We start from the raw sequence: 26,206 nt of genomic DNA, 5'->3' as shown, positions 1-26,206 counted from the left end.
ATAGCTGACACCATTATGTGCCACCTGATAACTGCACATTAGGCAAGCTGGGCCCAAACTTGGCACTAAGGTGATAGCTATCCTATTACTTTACATATTACTCTTCACTGGGATAGGCTCTTATCATGGTCACTGTCCCAACAACAATCTTCATAAATCGCCCTGAATCATCATTCTCATTGCTGTCCTACTCGGTGATCAGAAATAACACATGATGACAAATCTCACCCAAGAGCCTATTGTATGGCTGACAGCTTTAAATCATTAAGAGAGCAGATGTTCTAAAACAAAGCATGATCCATTTATACATTAGGGGGGTTGTTTTTAATATTCTGTTAAGCCTTGAAGTTTATTAAAATGCCAAAAAAAGGTGTAATTTTCTATAGTATACAAAACTAATGCAACTGATTAATGGGAGTCTGCATCTTTTTTTTTATATTATATTCAAATTGAGCTAATGTTCTGTACATTAAAGCGGTTTCCTACAAATCAAAGCAGAAGCTTCTTCACAGCAGAGTTTACCTTACCTACCTACCTAGCTCTACTGCTAATTAAAAATAAACATTTAGTAAAGTGAATGCCCCACTGGGATCATTTGTATATTAATTTATTATTTTAACTGTCAAATTGCATCTGCTGATTTTAACTACTGAACCAATTTTCATGCAAACGGCATCATTTTGTAGTGGAAACTCCTAGAAAAAAAACTGCACTTTGTATCATCTCGATCCGTCCGTAAAAGCTGATCAAAAACATATATATGTATTTTTTTATTATCTCATCAATGTAAGAGATCGATGTGGCACCATGCGTGTGGCTAATAAGGGGTGAGAGAGAGGTGCTCTAGGCCTTCATTTACTTGTATAGGATCGGCTCCAATAGCAGTCTATGCATAGTGCGCACAGTGACATTGGTGTGGGTGAAGGTGTTGCTGCCACCAGTCTGTATAGCGCTGCTGGTCACATGGGCACGCCTGCGATGTCCACTATGCAAAGCTGTACAACTAGAACCCCTCAAATAAAAATAAAGGTTAGCAGAAGTGTTTTCATCGTGGGTGAAGCCATGGGCAGCAGCTTGTATGTCAATTCTGTACAAAGCATATTTGAATGAAAGTCTTTAATCTGTATATTGCCTCAAAAAGCTCTAAATTTATGCAAGACATATATATATATAATATATATATATATATATATATATATATATATATATATATATATATATATTCCTTTTCTTGCCTGTAGTCCTATAAAATAAAATAAAAAATAATAAATGAAAAAAAAAAAATACCCTTTCATCCCAGCTGCATTCAGTGAATAGCAGCACTAGGTCCCCATTTCCCTGCTTCCCGGGCCTGCTGTATGAGAGGCTAGCGATGGGCAGAGCTCAGAGCTGCAGCTGTTTACTGAGAAGATCATTCATATGGGAGGAGCTGGAGCCTTGTGCTGAATCTGTCACTCAGGCACAGATGCTCACAGCACACATTGTTTAATACTGTCTGAGGAAGGGGAAGATCGTCTTCTGTACTATTCCCATACATTCTGCAATACACAAGTACAGCTGCTGTAGTGTGTGTATAGATGGATTTATTCGCATATGACATGGTCAAAAATCAAACCGGACCTAGCTGATCTGCTTAGGTCAGGCGATCCAGTTCGGCATTCAGAGTATGAAGTCTCAGAGCCCAGCTTCAGGTCATCACAAGCTTCAGGTTTCTGCCGGACCCCCTTATTCCAAACTGCGAGTTTGGAATGTAAGTATTGCAAAACCCATTGTAAGCAGAACCCTTCTGATTAGAGCCTGCTGCAATCACAACGTGCTGCAAACTGAACCTGCCCAGCTGATTGCAGAGCCCTCTGCAGCCTGATGTTATTTAGATAATCCGAGTTTGAATCCTGCAGACATTTTGCTTGCCGGCCTCCAAGATCAAAAACAGGACCTTGGACAGAACCAGTGACATCTAGAGGTAGGTGCTAGGTAATCTTGCGGGTTGCTATTATTATTAGAGGACTAAGGGGATAGCCAACCATTTACATTAACATATATGTCCAGAAAGCTCCTGTGATACCCCGGGGCATTTTACTGTCCTCCTCCCTCTATATGTCTGTAAAATAATTAACTTCACATTACCGTAGAATCCATGTTAGTGGGAGGGAAGGACAATAGGAATCTACTCTGGCTGCTGATAATAATCTAACTGGAGCTTCATCTGCTGGACAGTGACAGTCAATAAAGTCATTCATCTCAATGTATCCTCTATGGACAAATGTGTGTGACAGCAGTATATTCGTTCCTATTAGATCTATATTAACAGAGGGATCCCCCTTTCCTCTTTTTATGGAGCATAGGACCACGATAGATGGGCTAAAATGAAGATTATAGATACCATTCAGTAATAATACCAGGTCGTATCTGTCCTGTCTGACAATGAGGTGGGTGATTCCCAATGCAGCGACCCTTTGTGATCTGCAAACCTCTTCACAACAAGACAATCTGTATGCTGTCTACATGTGAATTGTAGATAATGTATGTGTTTGCATGCAAGGATACATACCAGAAACATAGGATGGTTTGAAAAAATTATTGTAAAGCTATTCTAAACCACAGCAATAATTTCTGCTTCCATACACCACTATATAATATAATGTGCATATTATTTACAGCATAAATGCCATTACTATTTTTAAATAACATTCGCACTGTATGTGCGCATTACATATCCTTTGCTCATAAACACACCAGTATTCTCTCCACATTAACATTTATAAGATCAATATCACTTCTTTGCTCTCCAGGAAAACCCCCACCCCCCACACTTACACATACATTACATTACATTATCTCCCCTCCAACATAACAGGAGAGAGCCAGAGGTGACATGATGTAGCTGAGCTGGTATGGCAACTGGCAGTCTTGGCTGGAAGCTTGCAGTATGTATGTGTGCCATGCAGCTCTGCATATACTGCAGTGTCTGTTTCATACTGACATCCTCTATCTAACAGTAGTTTCTCTCAGATAGGTACAGCATGATGCCAGCTTTCACCTTTCTTTCCAACGCACATCAACCAGACACATACATGATATAGCTTTGTACCATGTCTGCTTATTAATTGTAACGTAACATCTAAAAACCCAATTCTATGTCGCCAATCCAGATTTATAGAAAGGCCACAAAACCCTGTACTACTCCAGCAATAAGGTGGCTGAGAGTCCATGCCATTATCGAAACAATATACAGCATGTGATGGGTTTATAATATATTTAGGAGCCAATGCTGAGTTTGAAGTAAAATGGTAGTAAATGAGTCAAAGGAAATGTAAGTGTATTCTGCACATAATATATACCTGCATTGTATATGCCACTGCATAGGCAGCCTATTCGGCTATTTCATCGCAGACTTGCACCTCCCAAAAACAGGCACAAAAGATCCCCTGAATAGGCCTGTTTGCAAATAAATCTGCATGTCTGCCATTTGTCTTTCACACCCCAGTTCTGCCGCTTTTGGTCGTACGAATCAAATTGCATCTGTCTGTGCATAGCCATATATGTCTGCGCCTGTTTTCTGACCATCCGCAATGCGAATTCATGCAAGATAAGCTACACGGGGATGTAGTCGGGATGCCGACTGTCTGAATACTGGCGCCGAAATCCCGTCAGGTATCAATACCGGCTCCAGTAACCCGACCGCTGGCATCCCGAAGGTAAGTATCGGGGTGTTAGGGAGAGGTTAGGGTTAGGTAGCAGGGTTAGGGTTAGGCACCGGGTAGGGATTATTAGGGTGCGAGGAGGGGGAGGTTAGGGTAGGGATTAGAAAAATACTTACCTGTCTTCCCTATGGGTGTCGGGATTCTGACCAGCAGCATCCTGACAGCTGGGATTTCATACCCAACCCACTACTCAAATTTACTTTCATTTGTGCCTCAGCCCTTATAATATGGCAATATTATTTATGTATTAATGGTGTTCCTATTTATTTAATACAGAAGGTAACAATGCAATGGTGGTAAGGTAAAAGGTGTGATAGAACAAGCACTGGCCCACAACAGCAACAACAAGCAATCCCGCATAAGCCCTTGTTTTTCCTTCAGGATAATGCCACTTGGATCAAAGTAAAAATTTGGTATTGGGTAAAATGAAGTAGGATAACATATAAACTGTTGGTTCAAGTTCAGAACATGGGGTACACTGACTTCACCGGTTCCTGTCTGGCTTCACTAGCAGCACCCCCATTGGCTGGCCGTCCTCTCTAGCAGTATCACTGTGGGCTGGCACAGCATCAGCATCGGCGGTCCACTCTGCAGCTCCCGGCACCTGTGATCCATGTCATCCTTCTCCAGGCTCCTCTTCAATGGCTCCAGCTCCTGTTCAGATTCATTGGCAACACCCCCACTGGCAGTCTGTCCTCTCTGGCAGTACCCTAGGCTGGCTGGCTGGCACAGCACCAGTGGCGGCGGCGTTCACCTCTGCAGCTCCTGTGACCCATGTCATCAATCTCCTGCAGCCGTGCGGACTGTCTGATTTGGCTCTGGCTGAAAAAAGGTGTGCAGTACCTCCAGTTAGTCAGGGAACGTGCAGGCACCATGGAAAGCCAGTGTACCCCATGTTCAGAACTTGAACCTAAAGTATTTTCTGCCGTGCAGTAACTCTCCAGTGCAAGAGATCAGAGCCGTAACTAGACTTTTTGGTGCCCTGTGCCAGAAAGAGCATTGGCGCCCCCCTCCTTTTTCAAAGAGACATAATGCACCCAAAAATGGGCCATGGTCTCATGGGGAAGGGCAATGGAAGAGATAAGAGAGGTCAGGAGATGCTGGGGATGAAATAAGAGGATGCTACAAGCAAGAATTATAATAAACAGAAATTTGACAGGCCCAAACAGCGCCCCCCGTCCTGTGGTGCCCTGTGCGATGGCACTGGCCGCACTACCCTAGCTACGGCCCTGCAAGAGATCATCGTTTGGGAGGCCTTTTTCAGACCAAAAAAGTCAAAGCATTTCCTCTGCTAATTTGCTATTTTTGTAACAGTTAAACCCACCAATGAGAACCATTGATAATTCTGTCTGTTTGAATCTTCCAAACCATAGCAGGATAATGAGTCTCTTTTGCTTGACTGTTACAAAGAGACATCTTGGTTCATGGGTATTTCCGGAGTCTATAAATATTCTCAACATTGCAGATATGCAGTTGTGTCCAATTCTTGGTGTGTGCCAGCAACAACAACATATAAGATATATGTTGTTGTTGCTGGTTCACACCAGTAAATGCAAAAGCTTATTATGTAAACTAGGACTAGATTGTAATGCTTAGCTGGCTAGACCTCAATAGGAAAAGAAAATATACAGTGTGCAGTGACAAAATCTTTATTATACAGGATGGAATGTTTGCTCCAGTAAGGCAGAGATGACTATAGGCCTGAGGTGGACACACAGCCGATGTCGGACGTAGTGGAGCGATTTTTGGCTACTGCATACACATCTAAGTCGCACCACACATGCATCCTGATTGTGTTCATGCAGAGTCACAGCTCTAGTTTCAGGCACACACAGGGAGAAGTGTATTGATAATGTAGTGTGGGTTTTCCTGGGCGGTAAGAGGGATGTGGCTTAGCGCACACATAGAGATGGTCCGTCTTACGGGCATGTAATGAGAGTGTCGCAGGTGTGTCAGCGTAAATTTTTGTGTACACAGATGCTCGACTGCCCATATAGGAGGCCATACATGGAAGGAGAAATTGCACCTGCCATAAGGCTGGTGCAAGTTTCGATGGTGGGACTGATGGTGACATGTAAAGGGGCGCTAATCTGTACAGACACAAAGTGGGCGTCTCAGTCTTTGCACATTCAGATGCACAGATGTACACCAGAGAAGGACTTTGTAGCGGCATTTGTATAAAGTCGTAGACGGACAATCGCCAATAGACACAGCTGCAGGCACTTCTGCATCCACTTCTGAATCAGGGCCTATATCTCCTTGCAACAACATGTTACCTTACTGTATTTATCATGTTTCTATAGAGTACATAATGTATAGACCACACTCGAACAAACTGTGTTGGGTACACACGGGACGATCTGCACAACCAGCGATATTGCTGAACGATTTCCCTGTAGTGCAGGAGAAACGATATTGGGTGTACCCACTGACAGATATCTATGATAGTTATCTTTCAGTGAAGTCATCCTGCCCCATCTCTGAACAGGCAATTCTTGATGATATCGTCTAAAGTGGCCTGCATGTACGGACGACCAAAGATATCGTTATCGTCCAGCGAGAGCGCACATCGTTGGTCGTTCATTGCATTCACATGGAATGACATATCGTTGAACATTCAAAGATATCGTCTCGTGTGTATGCACCTTAAGACAAGACACAACCATGGTCAATGGCAATATGTGTTATTTAATCAAACGCCTTCCCTCCTGCACACGTACGCACACTCTTACTTTCATGTTTATACTTATATTTTGTTTTACACAGACATTTAAAACCAATTGTTACTAATTGTAAAAAGCATAACATTTGTGGTCAAAGGAAATTATAATATTGAAGACCTGGAAGTGCGGTGGGGTCACTCCGTCAACATTGCCACTGGAAAACTGCAAAGGACGCCATTTTATGTCCTCCAATGGTATGGAATAAGTGGAGCAACTGCTAACAGTAATAGCTGTCACTGGGTAATGCACGTTAAACGTGGCATTTGCCCAATCAGATGTTGCTTTCGTACCTTTTTTTCCACTCTCTATTGTGAGATAATGGACATTGGGCCTGATTCAGAGCCACTCGTAAGCGGCAGTTCGTTCGCTCCGAGCGATGTTTGGCCAACTGCGCATGCGTACGGATCGTTATACGCATGCGCTAACCAGTCAGTGCGGCCGAAATTCATGTGCTCACAAAATAGCGAATGCCTGCTATTTTGAGTGACAGAAAGAGGCGTATGTGGGTGGTAACAGGGGAAGGTGCTTGAAAATGGGGAGTGGAAATCAACGCATGCGTGCTTAAAGGTCAAAACGGGCGTTTTATGGGTGTGCATATTTAAAACAGCAGCGTCATTGACCACGTCACTGGGTTATTTTATAGTCAGAACTGCTCGCAAAATTGTGGTAGAAAACACCAACCCCAAGAATAGCGAGCAGTTCATACCCATGTCGATGTACTCGATTAATCTAATAAATAGCGGACATGACGTAGGATGCGAGCGGCCAGGGGGCGTATCTTTCCAAAAAACGAACGCAAGTTTTGTTCGCTCATTCAGACATAGAGGCGTGAACAGACCGCAAACAGCGAACGGTTCATTTGAATAGCCACCCCTTGTTTTAGAACGAACGACCGCAAATAGCGAGTGGCTCTGAATGAGGGCCATAGCTTGAAACCCTCAACAGGGGCTGAAGAATAAATTCTCTGTCACCTCCTCCCCCAGACACATTACTGAATTTGCACAGGGGGAAGTATTTCAGCTAAGTGGTGCCTTGCCTTCTTCAGCCCAAACCACCCCGCTGTGGGATGTCTCTGATTTATCTCCCCAATTGATTACTTTTTCATGCATCTTTACTGATGCATAGACAAGTATGCAAACCAAACCAAAATAAATTGTACAAAGGTAGTTATACTCTTAATTCACTCATAGGCGTAACCAGAACTTTGTAGGCCCAATAGTAACATTTTGAAAGGGCTACTCCCCAATGCTTCTAGTCAGTGCCAGATTAAGGTCCACATGGGCCTGAAATTTATGAAGGGCTTTTTGTGTGCCTCTGCAGTGGGTGTGTCCAATGCTGCAGAGATGTGACTAGTAATGTTTGGCGTGTGGCCTGTGCCATGGGGTGTGGCTAGTAACAAGGATGAACATATCTACCACTTACCATCAACCACCTTAATCTCCCTTCCCTCTTCACTCATATGAAGCATGCACCACCTGTTATTTTATATAAATCAACAAAAGAGAAGGAGAGAGTATCCCTCAAATGTATCTACAGGGGTCCGTAGTAGATATCAGACATATCTGCTGCAGTCTACCATTTTTGATCGTAAAAAGAGCCCCCATAGGTAACTATGGGGGCTGCTTTATTGCCAAAGGGCCTGATCAGAGATGGACGGTATTGCACAGCTGCAAGGAAGTGGCTGTGCAATACCATTTAACTCAAATGCAAATGCAGCAGGAGGTGTCTATAGCATATAATGTAGATGCCTCCTGCATGCATCTGCAATCCAAGTGCAACATCCTTAGACGCAGCCCCGGAGTTGATCTTTTGGCCAGGCTGCGTAAGCTGAAAGTTACGCAGCCTTGCTAGTTCCTGGCAGCTTGCGAGGCCAGGAAATTTGTGTCCACTGATGCAGATCCTGGCCTCATCCCTCCCGGCCTCACACCCACGTTTCAGGGAACACTGCCCAGCCATGCCCCCGATCCGCCGAGATCACAGGACCAGTTCTGCACATGCACAGACCCCAATATCGGAGATGTATGCAAACCATAAGGTTTATATACGGTTACACATATACACATACATAGTCAATTGCAGTCACACACACATAGTCACATACTTACACACTTACATACATACAGTCACACACACATGCATGCATACATAATCATACACTTACATATAGACAGTGCCCCCTCCCTGAGTCCCTCTTACCTTATAAGCTGGCTGATGGATATTGTTTTTCACTCTGATAGCTGAGTCTGCACTAAGGATGGCCATTGACCATCGATGATTTGAAACCATCGGCATGAACAGCTCCAACTGCCGCACATGCGTGAAAACCGTGATGGAAAAACCATCAATGGTACCACACAGAATAGTTACTTACCATTGATGGTCTGTGTCACCATCGATGGCAACCGTCATTGGAGGCCACACCAATGGGCATCCCTAGCCTGCAGCTGCTCCACCTCTTCTCTTCCATGCTGGCACAGTGCAGTGTAGCCCCACTCCCTACTCAGACTCCACCTCCCTCTTCTCCAGTTCCTGCTCTGCACTGCAGCTGTGATTAAAGTATGGGGGGGCCCTGAGAGAGGGGGCCCTGGGGATGTGCTTTAATACAGCTTTGTGGATGCAGGCTGTGAGGCAGGTAGAGAATGCTGTCTGGCCACTCTGATAGTGTGTAATTAACAATCAGAGTGGCTGGGGAGCATCTTTATCTGCCTGCAGCCACACACTCCATGTAGAATCCACTCCCAGCCCAGCCCGATCCTGCTCGAAGGCCCCTAGAATCGTGGGGCCTTGGGTAGCTGGCCAGTATGCCCATACGTTAATATGGCCCTGCATTAAATAGAGCATTGCAATGACCGCAATATAATGCAGAGAACATCACAGGGGCTGCCATATAATACAGAAAGCATCTGTGACCTCCATACACTGAAGTGCCAAAAGTCATGGGATAGATGACTAGTATTGTGTAGGACCCTCTAGCCTGGCAACTTGACATGGCATCTATTCCACAAGTGGACAGAAGACCTCTGGAGAGATGTTGACCCATGCCATCTGAATAGCTTCCCACAGCTCCCTGATATTTATAGGTGCAGGATCTTGGGTACGAATGGACCTCTCCACCAGTTCCATAAATGTTCGATTGTGTTCATGTCGAGCGAACATGTATTTGTCAGAACTCTTCAGAGGACAATGAATTATCCTGCTGAAATATTCCATTGTTGTGGGGGTACATGAAGCCCATAAAGGGCTGAAAACGGTCATCAAGCAATGCAACGTAGCGGTTACCGGTCAATTACATGTTCAGATGGACCAGCGGACCCAACCCATTCCACTTGAACACACCCCACACCATTAAGAAACCACCACCAGCCTGCACAGTCCCTTGTTGACAACTGGGGTCCATGACCTCATGGGGGCTGGTCCACGCTGCACTGACCTGCTGGATATGCCTCTGGTACCTCCTGCATTGAATGTGGGTTTGATTTGAGCCAGTCTGTTACCACGAAAAATTCAGGCCAGATGCCGCTGGTCACGATCATTAAGCACCCATGGTCAGCCACTGCGCTGTCCACGGTGGGTGGTAATGCCTTCCATAAGGTTTTCCACGTGACACCGTAGATTGAGGAATGTTGATTGTCCTCACAACTTCGGACATAGAATGTCCCACCCGTTAGGCACCCACTATCATGCCCCATTCGAACGCCGATAATTTGCCTTGCCGTGAGCAGCCTAGCCGGTGTTGAAACTGACTCACGAGATCTCAGATTACAACTGATGCGGATCTGGGCATTTGCAGCACGTGACACGCCGCTGTTGCCTGGCGACTAGACAACGCTATACAAGTGACATCACCATACAGCGTTGTCTGGTTGCCGGCAACAGAGGCGTGTCACGTGCTGCATGCTTCCGGTCGGGTCTCTCTGGAAGCAGGGCGGGCACCGCCAACTGGGGCTGTGGGCAGCTGGACACGCAGATTACTCTGGGTGCATTTAAGGTAAACTGATTTTTTTATGTACTGTTGATTCCTTGAAAACGGGTGATTAAAGACCCGAAATGTCGGAGGTATTTGGCTGTCCTTAGTGTCTTTTTTATAAAATTACAGCCCTGGGAGTGCCATCCTTATTTGCATATATATATAATAAACACACACACAAAGGGATGGCATTCCTCTTCACAAATATTCCGTGCCCAGGTTCTCTTACGTAAAAAATAAAATAAGTCCCACACAAGACATAGGCACTCCAGGAGCTTTAAATAACTACTCAATACACAATGGCCGTGTTCCAAATTTTCCAACGTTTCAGATATTTAATCTTTCATTACATTAAAATGTAGTTGTGCATACAAGGTGCCAGTGGTCTCCAGGGGCTCCGGGAGGGGGTAGCGGGTACTAATTACCTGGACCCGGGCTTGTTGGAGGGACCAAGGTTCTTTAGCTGCCCCCCTTCCTCTTACCTCCCTCGTCAGCATGCAACGTTGCTTTAGTGTGCTGCCAATATTTTTTCTAAGGGGGTGCATGGCCATGCCTCCCGTGGTTAGGTCACGCCCCCCGACTATAACGGGGGCCCGGGATATCTCTCTACGACCCTGGTGGTCTCTGGTCAGTCACTTGCCTCACACACCACTGGTGTTTAGCGAGCGCTGAGCCCTGGTTCCAGTCAGGCTCCTCACCAGAAGAATGCCTGACTAGACGGCACATCGGGCACATCTCCGCCTCCCTCCTCCCGGCTCCCTTCAATGCCTTAATAATAGTGTGTGAGCGGCGTTCCTGAAGGGTGATGATGATTCATCATCACCCTTCATTTTAAATGATCACCCAGCTGCAGCTACCTTCTGTCCAGCTCCCCCCTCCATCACCGGGGCACACAGCGTGGGGGAGACACTGTAACACTAGGCAGCACAGGGAGGACTTATAAAGCCTTCCACTGCACTGCCATTTGTAACTGACACCCAGCCTGTATGGGCGGCATGGGTGTGTTTGTGGAGATGTCCCAGCAGGGTTCGTAGTGGGCAGGGCTTTGGGCGGCCGATTATTGTGCTTACTGATTAGCTCAGCTGTGCCTGTGAGTGTGAAACAGAAGTGTGTTAGATGGATCACATCAGTGTGGAGCATTACTGAGAGGGAGAGAAAGAGATTGTCACTGATGAGTCCCCCTTTTCAGGTCCATACAATTGGCCAGTCAGCGGGCAATTTTGAGAATTTGGTAGACCACTACATGAGCTGGGTCCGGGGCCCCCTAAACTTCTGAGTCCCTTAGCAATGGCACCCCTTGCACTCACTATAGGTATGTCCATGCTCATAGGTTCTTTGCACAAACAAAATCAATTATACTAGCATTGGATTATACAAAAGTTATAATTGATTTAATGCCTAATAGTTTTAATTTCATCTGTAACAATTACTCAGATAAGAATATATTACAATCATCACCTTCTTAATTAAGGAGAACACTGTTTTTAATACAATACAAAAATAAGATCAGTGCAATCACATTTTTGTATTGTATTAGAAACAGTGTTCTCCTTAATTAAGAAGGTGATGATTGCAATTTATGCAGAAGTGAATTGTCAGTTTCCATCCAAACTCTGGCAGCTATAAATATAAAACAGTCGGCTGCGCCCAGGTCAGAGCAGCAAGATGACAAACCTGTATCTGGGACAGTGCTGACAATAGCAGTCTGCAACTGAGTCATTGTTGTTTTCAGTCCCATGATAGATATATAGATCTCATTGATTGACAGACAGAGTTGCAGACAGACACAGACAATAACTAAAGAGAGGAGATTCTCATGTAATTATACACCTACTGGATATTTATTCTATATGATTCAGTGGCTACACACAGAGTGGAAAACTGATCTGAATACTTCAGTATACTTTGCAGGTCTATATAACGTGCAGTCCTCCAGTGGTTCCCCCACCAGTCCCTGGCATCTTCCATAGACTCCTACATCATTTTTAGTTAAAATAATTATTATAGAGGTAAAACATATTCGAGGCACTCTAATGCAGTGCTGTCAAAGTACTTACCGAACAGTGCTGTAAACTAATCAGTTCAGTCAGTACTGAATCCCATGCCAGTCAGACCAGCAGTAGGGATACAGCTGGCGGTTTGTACAGGACTGCATTTTTTGTAATTGATGGATCCCGTGGGTACACAATATTTAGTGAATTTGGCCGGCTTCAGTGGCGCTTGGAGATGATGCCAGAAGAGCCGGGTCACTGCAGACCTGGCACCGGTGGGAATGGCGCCGACTCTGGAATTTCCTGGGTAGGCACCGGGAACGTTCCGGGTCTGATCTGGATTGGAACCCTGTTCCAACCTTCGGGTCAGACCTGGAATTTAGGTAAAAAAGCACTATTAGTAGGCTTAGTACAGTAAGTAAGTTACACAATTGATATATATTTTTGTGCTAAGAACAGATGTATATACTATTAAAACATTCTTAAAACTTTATAAGAAATGAAAATATTTTTAGACTGTTTAGCTTGCTTTATTATTGTAGTTTTGTTGTAAAATGTTTACCTTCTCATAGACAGTTGGGTTGACAGTGTATGAAATGCTTACAGTGATAGCAACCATGGGATTTGCATTCTCTGATAGGATATTACCAGTGGCGACTCCAGAGGTGGAGCTGCAGCGCAGTCCAAAATTGAAATAGGGGAGCCACACCAACTGCCAGTGAGTCCCGGACGTGTTTTTTGGGAATGGGTATGTTTGACCGCCGGACGTCAGCCGACGGTTCAAATCCCGACGCCGGCAGCTAGATGCACAAAATCCTGACAGCGGAGGTAAGTTAAGTATTCCTAACCCTCTCTCCCCCCCTAACCCTCCTTTAGGGGTGCCTAACCCTAACCCCCCCAGGAGTTAGGCACCTCCCCTTCCCCTAGCCTAACCCTCCCCAGGGGGGGTGGCTAACCCTAAGTCCCCCCGGGGTGCCCTAAACCTAACCCCCCCATCCCCGGCTACATACTTAGCCACGGCGTTGGACGATCGGTCCGGCGTCGGCATTAACATAGGCGTCAACATTTTGACGCCTGTGTTAGATCCCTTGCCGGTATTATGCTGTCGGCATGCGTCCGCTGGTCTCATAACTGCATACCGTTGTTTGACAGTATTTGGAAGGTCAGTTGTTGTGGCTCCCCTAATTGAATTTTTGGACTGCGCTGCGGACAGGTTGGGTACGGGATGCCGGTGCTCGGGATCCCGGTGTTCAGAATCCCAACAAATATTGGTTAGTATCCTAACCCTCCCCTTCTCCCTAACCCTCCCTCCGCGTTGCCTAAAACTTCCACCCCAGCCAGACCCTAACCCTCCCCCAAGTGCCTAACTCTAACTCCAGTACTTACCACCGGGATCCTGTCGGTCGGAATGCTGGTGCCGCCATACCGAGTGTCAGTATTATGACCGCATCACCTGCAGCCCCAACTCTGAAGCTGCTACTGGGTATTACCACTTTCATAGTGTTCTTTATATGATGTGTGCTTATACCTTTCACATTAAGTGATTGGTGATTTTTAGTAATCAATTTCTTGTTTGATTAGTTAGAAATAAGCATATACTGTTTATTTTATTTTACAGACTCACAAATTTCAGCTGAAAAGACTTGAAATGATATACGCAATTTGATTTGCCTATTGAGAGGCTCTCCCTTAAAGGTAAAGTTCCAACACCAGATTCTAATCATGGGGACTGTTCTCTCTTTATCGCCGAGCTACCGCAAGGCGGGTCTGTTTGAAGGAAGCTCATCAAGTGTGGCCCATTACACTGCTGTCCAGAACAGCAAGAATGGAAAATCTCTGAAGAGACATTCATTCATCTTGCCCTGGAAGCGACTTGTGGCTGTATCTTCGAAAAAGAGACAACCCAAAAAGAGTCAAACCAACAACGGTTACCAGAACAATGTTACCCAACTCAACAGTGAGAACCTGAAGAAGTCTCTATCCTGTGCTAATTTATCAAGTTTTACACAGGACTCACAAGATAATCTTACTAAGGACCCTGTGTCTACTGTCAGTAAGTCAGCTCAAGAGCAGCAAGTGCGCTCTTCTCCAAAACGTGTGGTGGTGCAGGCATCCACCAGCGAGCTACTGAAATGTTTAGGGGAGTTCCTCTGCCGTAGGTGTTACAAGTTGAAGCATCTTTCACCCACAGACCCTGTTTTATGGCTTAGAAGTGTTGACAGGTCTCTCCTTCTTCAAGGATGGCAGGACCAAGGGTTCATCACCCCGGCCAATGTGGTCTTTCTCTACATGCTGTGCCGAGATGTCATCTCTTCAGAACTGGCCAGTGAACAGGAACTACAGGCGTCCTTGTTAACCTGTGTGTACTTGTCATACTCCTATATGGGCAATGAGATTTCTTATCCACTGAAACCCTTTCTTGTAGAGAGCTCGAAGGAGGCCTTTTGGGACCGTTGCCTCTCGGTTATTGCATTAATGAGCCCAAAGATGCTGCGCATCAATGCGGACCCCAAATATTTCACTCAAATCTTTGCTGATCTTAAAGCTGAGGGTGGACAGGAGGACAAAAAATGGCTCATGATAGGGTTGGATCGGTAAAATATAGGATATGTTAGGCATGTGCGAATTAACTGTGAAGATAAGACTGCGTTGCTGGTGTCTAATAGAAAAGAGGTTATTTGTATTGGCTTTTGAATGGAAAGATGGTACATGACATTTCTGAGCTGGAATTTGGCAAGCAAATGGTGTCCCTCAGCAGAATTTAAGAACTGAACATGCTGTTTGGATTTCCAATACAATGTTCTTCAGGGCTTTACTTGAAAATGGATGGTCATACCATAGAACTTGACAGGACTCAACATAGGCTTAAACAATGCAATGTTTTGAAATTCTCCCACTGTAACAATTCTCTGCAGAACTCTGAAAGAAAAGTGTGTTTAGAACTGTTGTTCAGAGGTCTGGTGGAATATAAAGGCTGATATTGTCCCAGAAATAATTTGTTCTTGCCTTGGTAATCCACCAGATTTCCCTCCCATTGTTCTTGTTTACATCCATCTTGCTAAATGTCCAGATATTACCTTAATTAACCTGATTATAAATGTGAACTCTAATTAACCCCTCTGGCATAAAACCGTCAGATTAACTGGTGTACTGCTATGGTAGGATTACCATGTGTATCAAAAATAGCACTTGACTACTTGGCTCTCAGACAGAAATGTGTTAACCTCTGATTTTGCCCTTTCCATCCTAAGGCCTTCCCCTTAATGCAAATACTTAGAACATATGGTAAAGGGCACCTCTCTCCTACCCCACTGTGGTTTTGGGGAGATAAATGAAAAATTGCTTTGTCTAGATCAGTGGTTCTCTAATTCGGTCCTCAGGACCCCACACAGGTCATATTTTCCAGATCTTCTGGCGGGTGCACAGGTGTATTCGTTACACACAGACACATTTTAAAAGATCCACAGGTGGAGCTAATTATTTCACTAGTGATTCTGTGAGGAGACCTGAAAAACATGCACTGTTTGTGGTCCTGAGGACCGAGTTTGAGAACCCGTGGCCTAGATTATGGCATGTCAACAATACAATGGGGGAGATTCAACCCATGGTTAATTGAATCTCTCCCAAATTCTCTTTTTGGTTGTAAAGACAATGATCTGCTTATATGGCGGGAGGCAAGTTCACTGTAAAATAATCATGTTGTACAATCTCTGAATGTGGAATGTTGATGGAAGTGGAAATAACTGTCAACCGATGAGCTTCTCTTACTAACACTGCCCGACACAAATGGGTTACTAGACAGATCTGGGAGCCATGTCCTGCTGCACATGTCTACTTCATAGTCAGAAAACCCCAATCTTAGAAGTGGAGAGGGCAAGTACAGATAATAGTAGGTATTAATACTCACTAAAGGACACTGTAAAGCCAGATGTCCTCATTAATATTTATGTAATATTTGGAATACTATGAAAGAGAGCTGGTGGTAATACAGTAGGTGGCTTTTCCAGCTCCTGTTGCCCTAAAACACCGGGTGCTAACCTGCTGCTTTTATGTTATTTGCCTAAATGATTCGCTTGTAGCATATGAAACAAGGTATTTGCATAGCAAAAAAAAAAAAAAAAAGGTTTGTTGCTATGCTATGAATAACTAGATATTAGTTAACCCATTTCTGTCCATTCAAGTTCACAGCTACAAACACCTGACCAATCCCAAGGCATTTGGCAGCATTAGTGCACGTGTCACCTATACACAGTGGATGCAGTCATTTTGTGAACTGAACCAATGTTTGCACTAGGAACTAGTGACCTTGCTGAGGTGTTAGGTAGAGTAGTGTTCATAGTGAAACAATAGGCAACATTTAAAAAAAAAAATTGTTATAGTCCCTTTAATAACTATATTTTACTGTGTGCAGACACTGCTGCACTTTAAGGATATCCCATTATGAACCAAGAAAATGCAGCCAATCCATTCACAGAACTACTAGTGTCTCCTGAATATTTGCCCAGTAGGCATCTCAGTGAGGTCATTGGTTCCTAGTGAATTGATACTATGCCTTCTTATGAATTCTGGTTCAGTGAGGGACAAGTGTGCGTTGGCTGGATGGTGGTAGGTTGAGTGTCTCAATGTGACATAATCCCAATATCCATCATGACTAGCGCCTACTATTATTTATTTTATAGCTTAAGTGCTTCATATCCATATAATGTGATTTAACTCAAAGTATGGGTCATTTTATTTTAAAAATATATATTAAAAAAAACAAAACATGAATAGATTTGCATCACTGTGAAACAATTCAGGTTGATAGTTTTGACATAACATAAGGGCACATATTCTCCACACTGCCCTTCTGGTCTCTGTCTAAAGCTGCATGCACAAACAACGATTTTTTGAACGATTATCATTAAACGATATCGTTTAATGATAATCGTTTGACTCAGAAAGTGAACAATTTTTTCAAACGATGAACGATAATCGTTCATGTTTGTAGTTTAGTCAGACTTGTCAACTCAACAATTTTCATTAAGGAAATATGCAAAAAACGTTTGTAGTTCAAAAAAATCGTTCATTACACTTTAAAAAAATCTGACAGATAATCTGACAGAAAATCGTTCAGAAAATCGTTGGTACAAAATCGTTGTGTGTGCATGCAGCTTTAAAGTGTACCCATCACTTACACAGCATAGGCAGCAATTATGTCTGCTGGATGAATATGTAATCGATGATGCCACTAGGGACTACTGACATAATTGATGAATGACACATTACTTCCCAGTAAATGCATAGGCTGTAATCTTGCCCACAATATGACTGCCTCCCTCTACTTGTGGGCGACAGGTACACTTTAAAGTCGAAACCTGAACTAATGTAGCTAACTGAGCCAAGATTTATGCAAATGCTAGATTTTCCCTAAAATATAGCGTATAATTGGAAATAAGCAAAAGGCCAAGCAAATAAGTTTGGTTGGAAGTCAAACTGATCAACTCTTGTTGAATTACAACCACAGAAGCTGGATGAGAGTTCTGCCTCAGATTACACATTGCTGGAATGCTAAAATTGTAGAACCTTATCTAATGCAGAATTCAAAAACATGATTTGACGTCCTGGCACTTTTTTTTGTGCTAGCGAGAAATCTGCATAAGGAACTGTATTCTCAGCCAGATTTGCAAATGCGTGGAAAGAGTGGACAGTCAAAACTAGACTTGCATATGCCTGCCTTGACCCCTGACACTTCTGCGGTTTAAGGGACATCTGTTGTCAAATAGACTGCTTTGATAATTATCATTACAACGAGATGTGCCACTAACTTCTTGTTATCATACTGTTGCAGATTAGTAAGCAAGGAGTTTGTTACCCCATTCCCCCATGTGTATGTTACATGTACAGTGTTAGAGAAAAATTGTGGTATCTTCTAAATTCATATTTTCTTTATAGTTAGGTTGTAGGTGCACAATTGGGGTTATATTTTGTTTGTCCTGCAGGATAAAGTGATTCGATTTCTCTTTTCATAAAGGACACATAAAAAGTGCATCTACTGTTTACCATAACTGAAGGAGGAACAAAAGTTAACATTAGCCGGCTCATGTTGACATTTTGCAGAAAAGTTGGTATGTGATGGTGATATTTATTTTCAAGGTGTCCAGCCAGTATTAGCCAAATGCACTAATGCCAAGCTGTGTTTGGGGTTAGGATACAGTTTATTGTATAACTGGATGCATATAAAATATGTACATAAGCTGGATGGCTACTGCTGTTACACATCTTAACTACTGTAGCTCAAGGCCAGCAGCATGTGCTATTTATAGGTGTCTGTTGTTTAAACCTACATTTTGATCTGTACCATTTTACTTGAAGTCACTGCATTACCTAAAAAAATTGTTTTGTGTTTAGCATCACTTATGCAGACTTGCTGACTCTCCCGCAATGGCCAGGAGGCTCCCGAAAATCAGGTGGCGCACCTGCCCCCCCCCCCCCCCCCGCAAGAGAGGGCAAGTCTCCCAGTTAGGGGGGGTCACCGGAGGAAACTCCCGACAGCCGTCCAGTTAAGAGTGATAGTGGGCAGTCTAGGGGGATGGGGGGCAATGATGCGATTCGCGCTGAATCGTGTTACCATAGCCCCGCCTCTGCTTTACAATGCTGAATCTCTCAACATTATATGCTGGGGATGGGGCCGCGATGACGCTATCGCACCACCCACCATTGCCGCTGCCACGCCCCCTGCAACGCCTACCTGGCTGCAGCTAGGAAGTCGGCATGTATGCTTATGGGGCATGTGATACAGAGAGAGTACTTTTTCCTGGGGGGTACAACAGAATTCAATTAAATCATTTTAGAAATGAATAAAAGAAGCATCCACAGCATGGAAGCTAATATAAATCTTGCAGCAACTTGTAACTAAAGGTGAGTACCGGCACTATTTTGTACTTCGTTATTTTACACTATCCATTTGAAATCTCAGCCTTCAAAGAAAGATCATTACAGTAGCTTGTTGGCTGTTGGCTATATGCACACAACAAGCAAAGTAATAAGGTTGGTGAAATAGAATGTATGGGTTGGGCCAATGTTTGTGAGACTGCAGCTGATCAAATTCACTAGGAACAAACTGACCACACTGGCTCCTGGTGAATGACTATGTACATTGATATTGGCACAGTCCACAATAATTTATTTGCAAAACGATACAATAATTTTAAACGGCTTATTCCAAAATTCTCACCCCAAATACTTTAGCTTCCATAAGAGTGCCTCAGCTTTAATGTCTGGACTCCTGAAATCCAATTTACAGTTACTAAACTGCATATAGGTGACACCATTGTCTAGGTCTCTGCTGACCCCGTAGCAGTGTTTATAGCAGATGTACTGGTATATTGCAGGAATGTTTGGTAGCTTATTATGGATATTAGGTACCAGGCTGTAAGGGATCTGATCATGAGGTGGTGCCATATATGGCATTTTACAAAACGCCTCTACAGGTATTACCCCGAGCCCTTATCCCAGTTCTCACCAGTTCACTCAATTTAGAACAAGAACTTAAATTGGTTCCTAGCCTAGGAAACTATTTATAATGTGTATCATCATTTATTAGGGTGTGTGTGACCCACTTTATAACACACCCATAGGAAAAAAACATTTCCAAAACTGTTCCAGGTGCTTTTGTATTTCTTGTATCAGTCACGTATACAGTGAAGGCTGCTATGGTGTAAGAATGCAATCTTCTCATTTAACTATGAACCACTGAAAGCACTTGTGGCACAAAGTATTCCTGTCACCTACTGCACACTGTGCCACATGCATTGACAGTATTAGAATTCAGCCTCAAAATGCCAGCAGCCTCTACTGTGTCTTGGCAATGGCTTCACGTAATGAATTTTGGTACATGTAAAAAAAAAAATGAATTACTGCTGATATGTGAATATTACATGGTGAGGAGTGGGTGTGTCAGTAAACACTTGCTTTTTGTGGGCAGGCTGTGTGACCTGGCATGTTACCTATGATCTGCCTGTGTAATATATGTACATGTATATAAATATGTATTTGTGTGACTGAGTGCATGACACCTCGTAGCCCACACATGTACACAGGGTAAGCATGTTCCTGTACAGGTATTTGGGCATGAACATGAGTACATGTGTGTGGGAGTCAGGTTATCGTACTTGTAGCATCTTCCGGTTTACATGAAGTTATCGAGTAGTTTGTGTGAATGACACTAATGCTTGTGTCTAACTGTATTTTTATTTAATTTTGTACTGTGAGGATGAAATAAAGTCTCACTCTGTGTCATGTGTGTGTTATTTTTGGGGGCGGTGTTACAGCGATCATGTTATGGTGAGACCAATCCAACAACTGGAAATTCATTTGAAAGAAAAATAAAATAACATAACTTTAGCGTGCACCTACCAAATGATCGATCAATCTACCTACCTGTGAAAATCATTAAAACTTTAAATCTGTGGTTTCCAAAGACTGCAACTTTTTACTATTGCAAGAATTTAATTAGGTATTGTTCAGCAATGGAAGGGTCCATTTACACTTGCTTCCCCTACTTACTGATTCAATAAGACCATAGGACACACAATGCAATGTTACAGATGATTTAACTACAATCTATACAATTATATATATTCTTTTTTATTATCAGTCAAATTGATAACACAATTTTATAGATAATTCTAAAAGACAGTTACAGGCTGGAAAACCTGGGATAAAATTATATAGCAAAGTTGTATGATTTAAATGTAACCCTCTCAAGGGTTTAAGAGAATTTTGGGGGAGCCAGTCCCCACAAAGGACACCTGGGTATTTGATTGTCTTTTTAAAGGCATAGTGCTGAGGTACTCAGGATTGCTGTATGGTTAAGGCACACACAAGTTAATTGGCTGGTACACTCAAATTGAAGCCGTTTCGGCTCTTGTTGAAGTGAGGCTGTGATTGGTTGATCTTGGTTTCCACGCTAATGGAACAGGACTTGCCGTGCTGGCTGCACTGAACTGGGTGTGACACTGTGATCTGTAGGCGCCTCTTCTCACTGTCAGGACATAGGAATTAGACATTAATGTAACACTTAATACATAACTCCTCATCATTTTATTTCAATTCATCTATACAGCGTCTCAATGATCCAAATGTAATTGTGTATCTAAAATGCAATATACTCATACTCAAATTATAAACTTAAGACATTCATATTTACTGCATCGTGGCAAGACTGATCATCCTTTCTTACAGCACCCCATCTGCAAATACCTGCACACATTCTCCCTTTTTTCCAGAAGCCAGGTAAATGTAATTACCCTCACACACAAATTCCTGACCCACACCACCCCTTCATAGATCTCAAACCTCTGCTGGAAATACTATCATCCACGTCCTCTTTGACCTACCTCTCACCTGTGCCTCACTTCCTCTGATAACCACCTCTTACTCCCACATACAGGACTCTCGACCTCACTTCATACTAAAATCTCTGACAAGCCATCTCTTTACTGGAGCCTACTCTACCCACACTAGTACACCCTCGCTGCCATGCCAATCCCCACTCTGAGCCACAATGGCCCGTTGTTTCAGTTCTGCCCTTAGGGGGTACATTGAATATATCATGACATAGATAAGTTCAGCTCACATCAGCTGTTACATTTCTTACAACAGTTTTATATGAGGGTATTCGTGTACAAGTCACCTAAAAACAGCAGAGAGACATTTTTTCTGGGCTGAAAGAATAAATAGCACATCTTTTCACTAGGAAATGCCTCATGCCTCAGTGATGATTCTTCTGAGTTACATGCTGCATTTATTGGTCCATCTCACAAATAGCAGCTTCCGCTATATGCTATAGAAGAAGCAGTTACATGAACTTCACTAACTACACCATTTGCTCCACTTTGCAATTAGGAAAAAGGGGTTGCACAATGTTTATTAGTCACACACCCAGGATGACACCACAGTCTTTGACCCACACAATGTTCCTTACAGGTTCTATGCTACTGACTAATGACACACAGTAATATATAAAGGAAGTTTTGAAAGACCGTTCAACATCCTGTTACTGCAAGTGTAGAGTGATCTAGTAGTAACAGAACATCAAGGAGAATTAGCAAACTTTCTAAAGAGGACAAGTGGTGGACCTGCTAATAGCAACCAATCAGATTTCAGCTATCATTTTATTGAACGCACTAGATAAATGACAGCTGGCACCTGGATGCTAGTTTTGCACAACACCTACACCCTCCTCTCCAGTACAACATTTTGACTCAGGCTTATCACTTTCACCAATCTGCCTCTGACTCAACTGTCCAAGGCTTAGTAAATAGACCCCACAGCTTGTAAAGTCACAGTTAGGAGTTGATAGGTTGGTACTTTACCCCCATCCTATATATCTCTCTCTCCAAAGCTTAGTACATAGACTCCTGTGTACTGCACACACGATGCAGTGTGGACATGTGATAAATCTCACCAAACAAGCAGACCTAGTTATCATACGGTTTCCTATGAATCAGACTGACACAGTGACCTATACATTAGTAAATTATTTTTATGTTTAATTGGCATTATAATTGGCAGTATCTCTGTAAAAAATGCTTACAGGTCATTATGTATAGATTGCTTACAACTAACTGAAGTACTTCAATCACTGAAAATATTTTGTATGGTTTTTTTTGTTTGTGTTATTAAATTCATTTTCTAATTCAGGTATACAAATTATATTAGTTACTGTACTTGAAGTCTGTACAATGGAAAAGCCTAACTGGAAAGCATGGCCAAAGAGAACATATTTATTCATGGTCAGATATGAGACTACTCTGCTGTTATACCAAGTTATAACTGAAAGACTGTAATGTAAAATGGGGAAGAAGAAAAAGAAAAAAGAGAAGGTATTGCCCCTTGCGAGAAGACCCACAGGATGTGCTGCTGATTTTCCAATGGTAAATATGTGGACAATACTGTGTTAGCAGCCTGTGCAGCACATACGGCTGAGAGAACCCGGTTTGTGGAATAACAGATACAATTCTTCTGTCAGAATTCTGTGAAATTCCTCCATGATATCCCCCAGAGAAACTGCCTGGTCAGTCAGAGAGGAGCGAAAGAGAGAACGTGAGAGGAGGAAGGAGGCGGCTCAGGATGAAAAGAAGGCAGAAGGGGAGTTATGGAGGCGCAAATAGGGGTGGGGGAGTTCAGCTAAAAAGAGCTTGGATGGTTGCCTGGTGCTGACCAGGGATTTTTCTTTGATGGAACTCATTAAGCCCTCCATCCTCATCACAGATCTATTCAGATACTGATGCTGTTGCCATGGAAATAATTCAACCCCCCAAGTTTAACTCCTCATTGTTAAAAGCAACATGAACAGTGTAAAAGTAAATGGAGAAAGCAGCACAGAAACGGTTAGGGAAGGCACAATGACATTACACATGTAACCTGCGGTCTATTAAATGTAATTTAATCCTAGAAGGAGATTTGGGGAGTGTAGAATTAGGAGGGGTAAATGTGAAGGAAAACCTCAGAAGAAAAGAGATCCTGGTGAAGGAATTGAGATAAACTCAAAGGGTAACACAAGGATCTAACAAAAACAGCTGAAGACAATGTATGAATGCTTTCATGTGACAGGAGGACTCTGGGAACTCCCCCTCCAGCTGTATGTGTCACTCCTAATACTTCCTGGTAGCTGCTATAAAGGGGATGAGGGAAGCTCAGTGTGACAGTGGATAAATGAAGAAATTAGTGACAGTGGGAAGAAATTACAGTATATTATCCTAGGTTAAATTATTAGCTTTATCTGGAAACATTCTTTGCTATTACTAAAACAATCACAGTGCCCAAAGTGTGTCACAAGGATACACAGTGTTATTAGCATAAGCCGACAGCTGTTCTATTCACAGCACACAATGGAAGCAGCCATTTGTGGGCTGAGCCAATAGCTATAGGAATGCAGCCTATCAATTTCTTAAGCACTAGTGGCGCCATGGTTTTTTGATGACACAGTGGAGAGAGCCTGAACCAATATTTCATATTTAATTGTAGCCTACCAGTTTCACCACAAACTAGCATGCTCCTTATGCCTCAGCAATGCCACTACAGCAGTTCCCAATTAATTAATAGGATGTATTCATTGATGGCTCAGCCCACAAAATGGCTTCCTGCATTGTGAGCATCATGGTAGTTCCTATGAATTTGTACTACGACTGGACCCACTGTCCCAAAAAAACGAAAATTGGAGATCATTTATTTTATGAATTTATTTCTAATATCATTATTATAGCGCACCTGGTGTATATTATTGTAAATGCAATTCGTGCATTTTAGGTGCTGTCATTTTTTTTGCAGCATGTTGTGTAATACAAACAGAAACTAAATTGTGTTTATATTCAAATTAAATGATTTAGCCTCGTTTCCTGTGCCTAGATCAGTTGTCTGTTTGTAAACATTACAATGTGATATTAAGTTATGGTAGACTTAGCTTTTTGTTAACTCTATTTTTTTTAAGTCCATAGGGTCCACAGGGATAACATGGGGTGTGTGTGGTTGGAGTGATCCGGGCAAAAAAACAGTTAAAGCTTTAGCTCCCAGGATGCTCCGGACCTCCTCCACATATACTCCGCTCCCAGCCATAGGCAGACAGTTTTGTAAACAAGCCCAAAGCAGGAGCAATAAAAGATGAGAAGGAAGAACATTTCTCCCAGAAGATGAAGGAATCCGTGATCAAGAGAGAAAATACCCAATGAGGCCAGGTGCGTCAGGGTGGGCGCCCTGTGGATACTGTGGACTTTGAAGAAATAGAGTTAACAAAGGCAAGTCTACCATAACTCTTAATTTCTTCTTCAGGGTCCATAGGGGATCCACAGGGATACCTTGGGGATGTCCCATAGCAGTTTCCATTAAGGGTGGGGATGCTCCTGAGCAGAAAAGAGAATCCGATGCCCAAAGGAAGCATCCTGAGAGGCAAAGGTATCAAAGGCATAGAACCTGAGAAAGTTGTGGATGGAAGACTACGTGGTCGCCTTGCACAGTTGTTCAGCAGAAGCACCACATCGAACTGCCCAGGAAGGTCCCACAGATGAGTAGAATGTGCTGTAACCCTGTTTGGAACAGGAAGACTAGCTTGCGTGTAGGCCTGAGAGATTGTCATGCGGAGCCAACGAGCCAGAGTTTTTGTTTGTTAGCTGGCCAGCCTCGCTTGTGAAAGCCATACAACGCAAAAAGAGAATCTGATTTCCTCAAGGAATTTGTACGATCCACGTAAATACAAAGAGCACTGACCACATCCAAGGAAGCAGCACCTGCAGAAAGATCCAAGGACTGGAAGGCTGGAACCACAATCTCTTCTTTAAAATGGAACCGGGATACCACTTTAGGGAGGTACCCAGTCCTGGTATGGAGGACAGCTCTGTCCGGATGAAAGATCAAAAATGGGGAGCGACAGGAGAGAACTGCCAAAATCAGAAACCCTGCGGGCAGAGGAGATAGCAAGGAGAAAGAGTATGTAGAGTTAAGGACAAGTCCCATGGAGCCACCGGAGGGACAAAAGGAGGTTGAATGCAGAGGACACCCTGAAAGAATGTTCTAACATCAGACAGGGGAGCAATCCTTCGCTGGAACCAGACTGACAGAGCAGAAACCTGAACTCTAAAGGATGGCAGGTGTTAGCCAAGGTCTAACCCAGCCTGGAAAAAGGCAAGCGCCCGGGAGACCCTAAAAACATAGCCTCTGGGGGAGCACCAGAGCATCCATGAGGGCGGCTGGGGTTCTCTGGTCCTGGACCCGTACCTGGGGACCATGTGGTTATGACATGAGGTCATGAGGTCTACATCTGGCAAACCCCATTTGTCCACC

At 43.3% G+C, this 26,206-nt stretch overlaps 2 protein-coding genes across 2 annotated transcripts in view; one reads left to right on the top strand and one right to left on the bottom strand.

The window, feature by feature from the left end:
* Positions 1 to 1,511: 1,511 nt before the first annotated feature.
* Positions 1,512 to 20,710, top strand: CDK5R1 (cyclin dependent kinase 5 regulatory subunit 1). The gene is made up of 2 exons (XM_088470687.1): positions 1,512 to 1,963; positions 14,004 to 20,710. Exon 2 carries the CDS (start codon positions 14,108 to 14,110, stop codon positions 14,981 to 14,983), a length of 876 nt encoding a protein of 291 aa, XP_088326813.1. The 5' UTR covers positions 1,512 to 1,963; positions 14,004 to 14,107; the 3' UTR covers positions 14,984 to 20,710.
* A 287-nt stretch (positions 20,711 to 20,997) lies between these two features.
* The window catches only part of MYO1D (myosin ID), a 99,073-nt gene continuing 93,864 nt past the window's right edge, over positions 20,998 to 26,206 (bottom strand). Inside the window, exon 22 of the mRNA XM_088470686.1 lies at positions 20,998 to 21,410. Within this exon, the coding sequence (XP_088326812.1) occupies positions 21,254 to 21,410 (157 nt within the window). The 3' untranslated portion in view covers positions 20,998 to 21,253. The remainder of the gene's footprint in view (positions 21,411 to 26,206) is intronic.

This window comes from Taudactylus pleione, unplaced genomic scaffold (genome assembly GCF_031769625.1).
Source record: "Taudactylus pleione unplaced genomic scaffold, aTauple2 ptg000102l, whole genome shotgun sequence".
NCBI classification, from domain to species: domain Eukaryota; kingdom Metazoa; phylum Chordata; class Amphibia; order Anura; family Myobatrachidae; genus Taudactylus; species Taudactylus pleione.
The sequence above is the reverse complement of the archived record's forward strand: the minus strand, read 5'-3'. Positions and strand labels throughout refer to the sequence as shown.

Excerpts from the sequence above, each read along its gene's own strand:
- CDK5R1 (XM_088470687.1), top strand. The coding sequence starts at position 14,108 with ATGGGGACTGTTCTCTCTTTATCGCCGAGCTACCGCAAGGCGGGTCTG.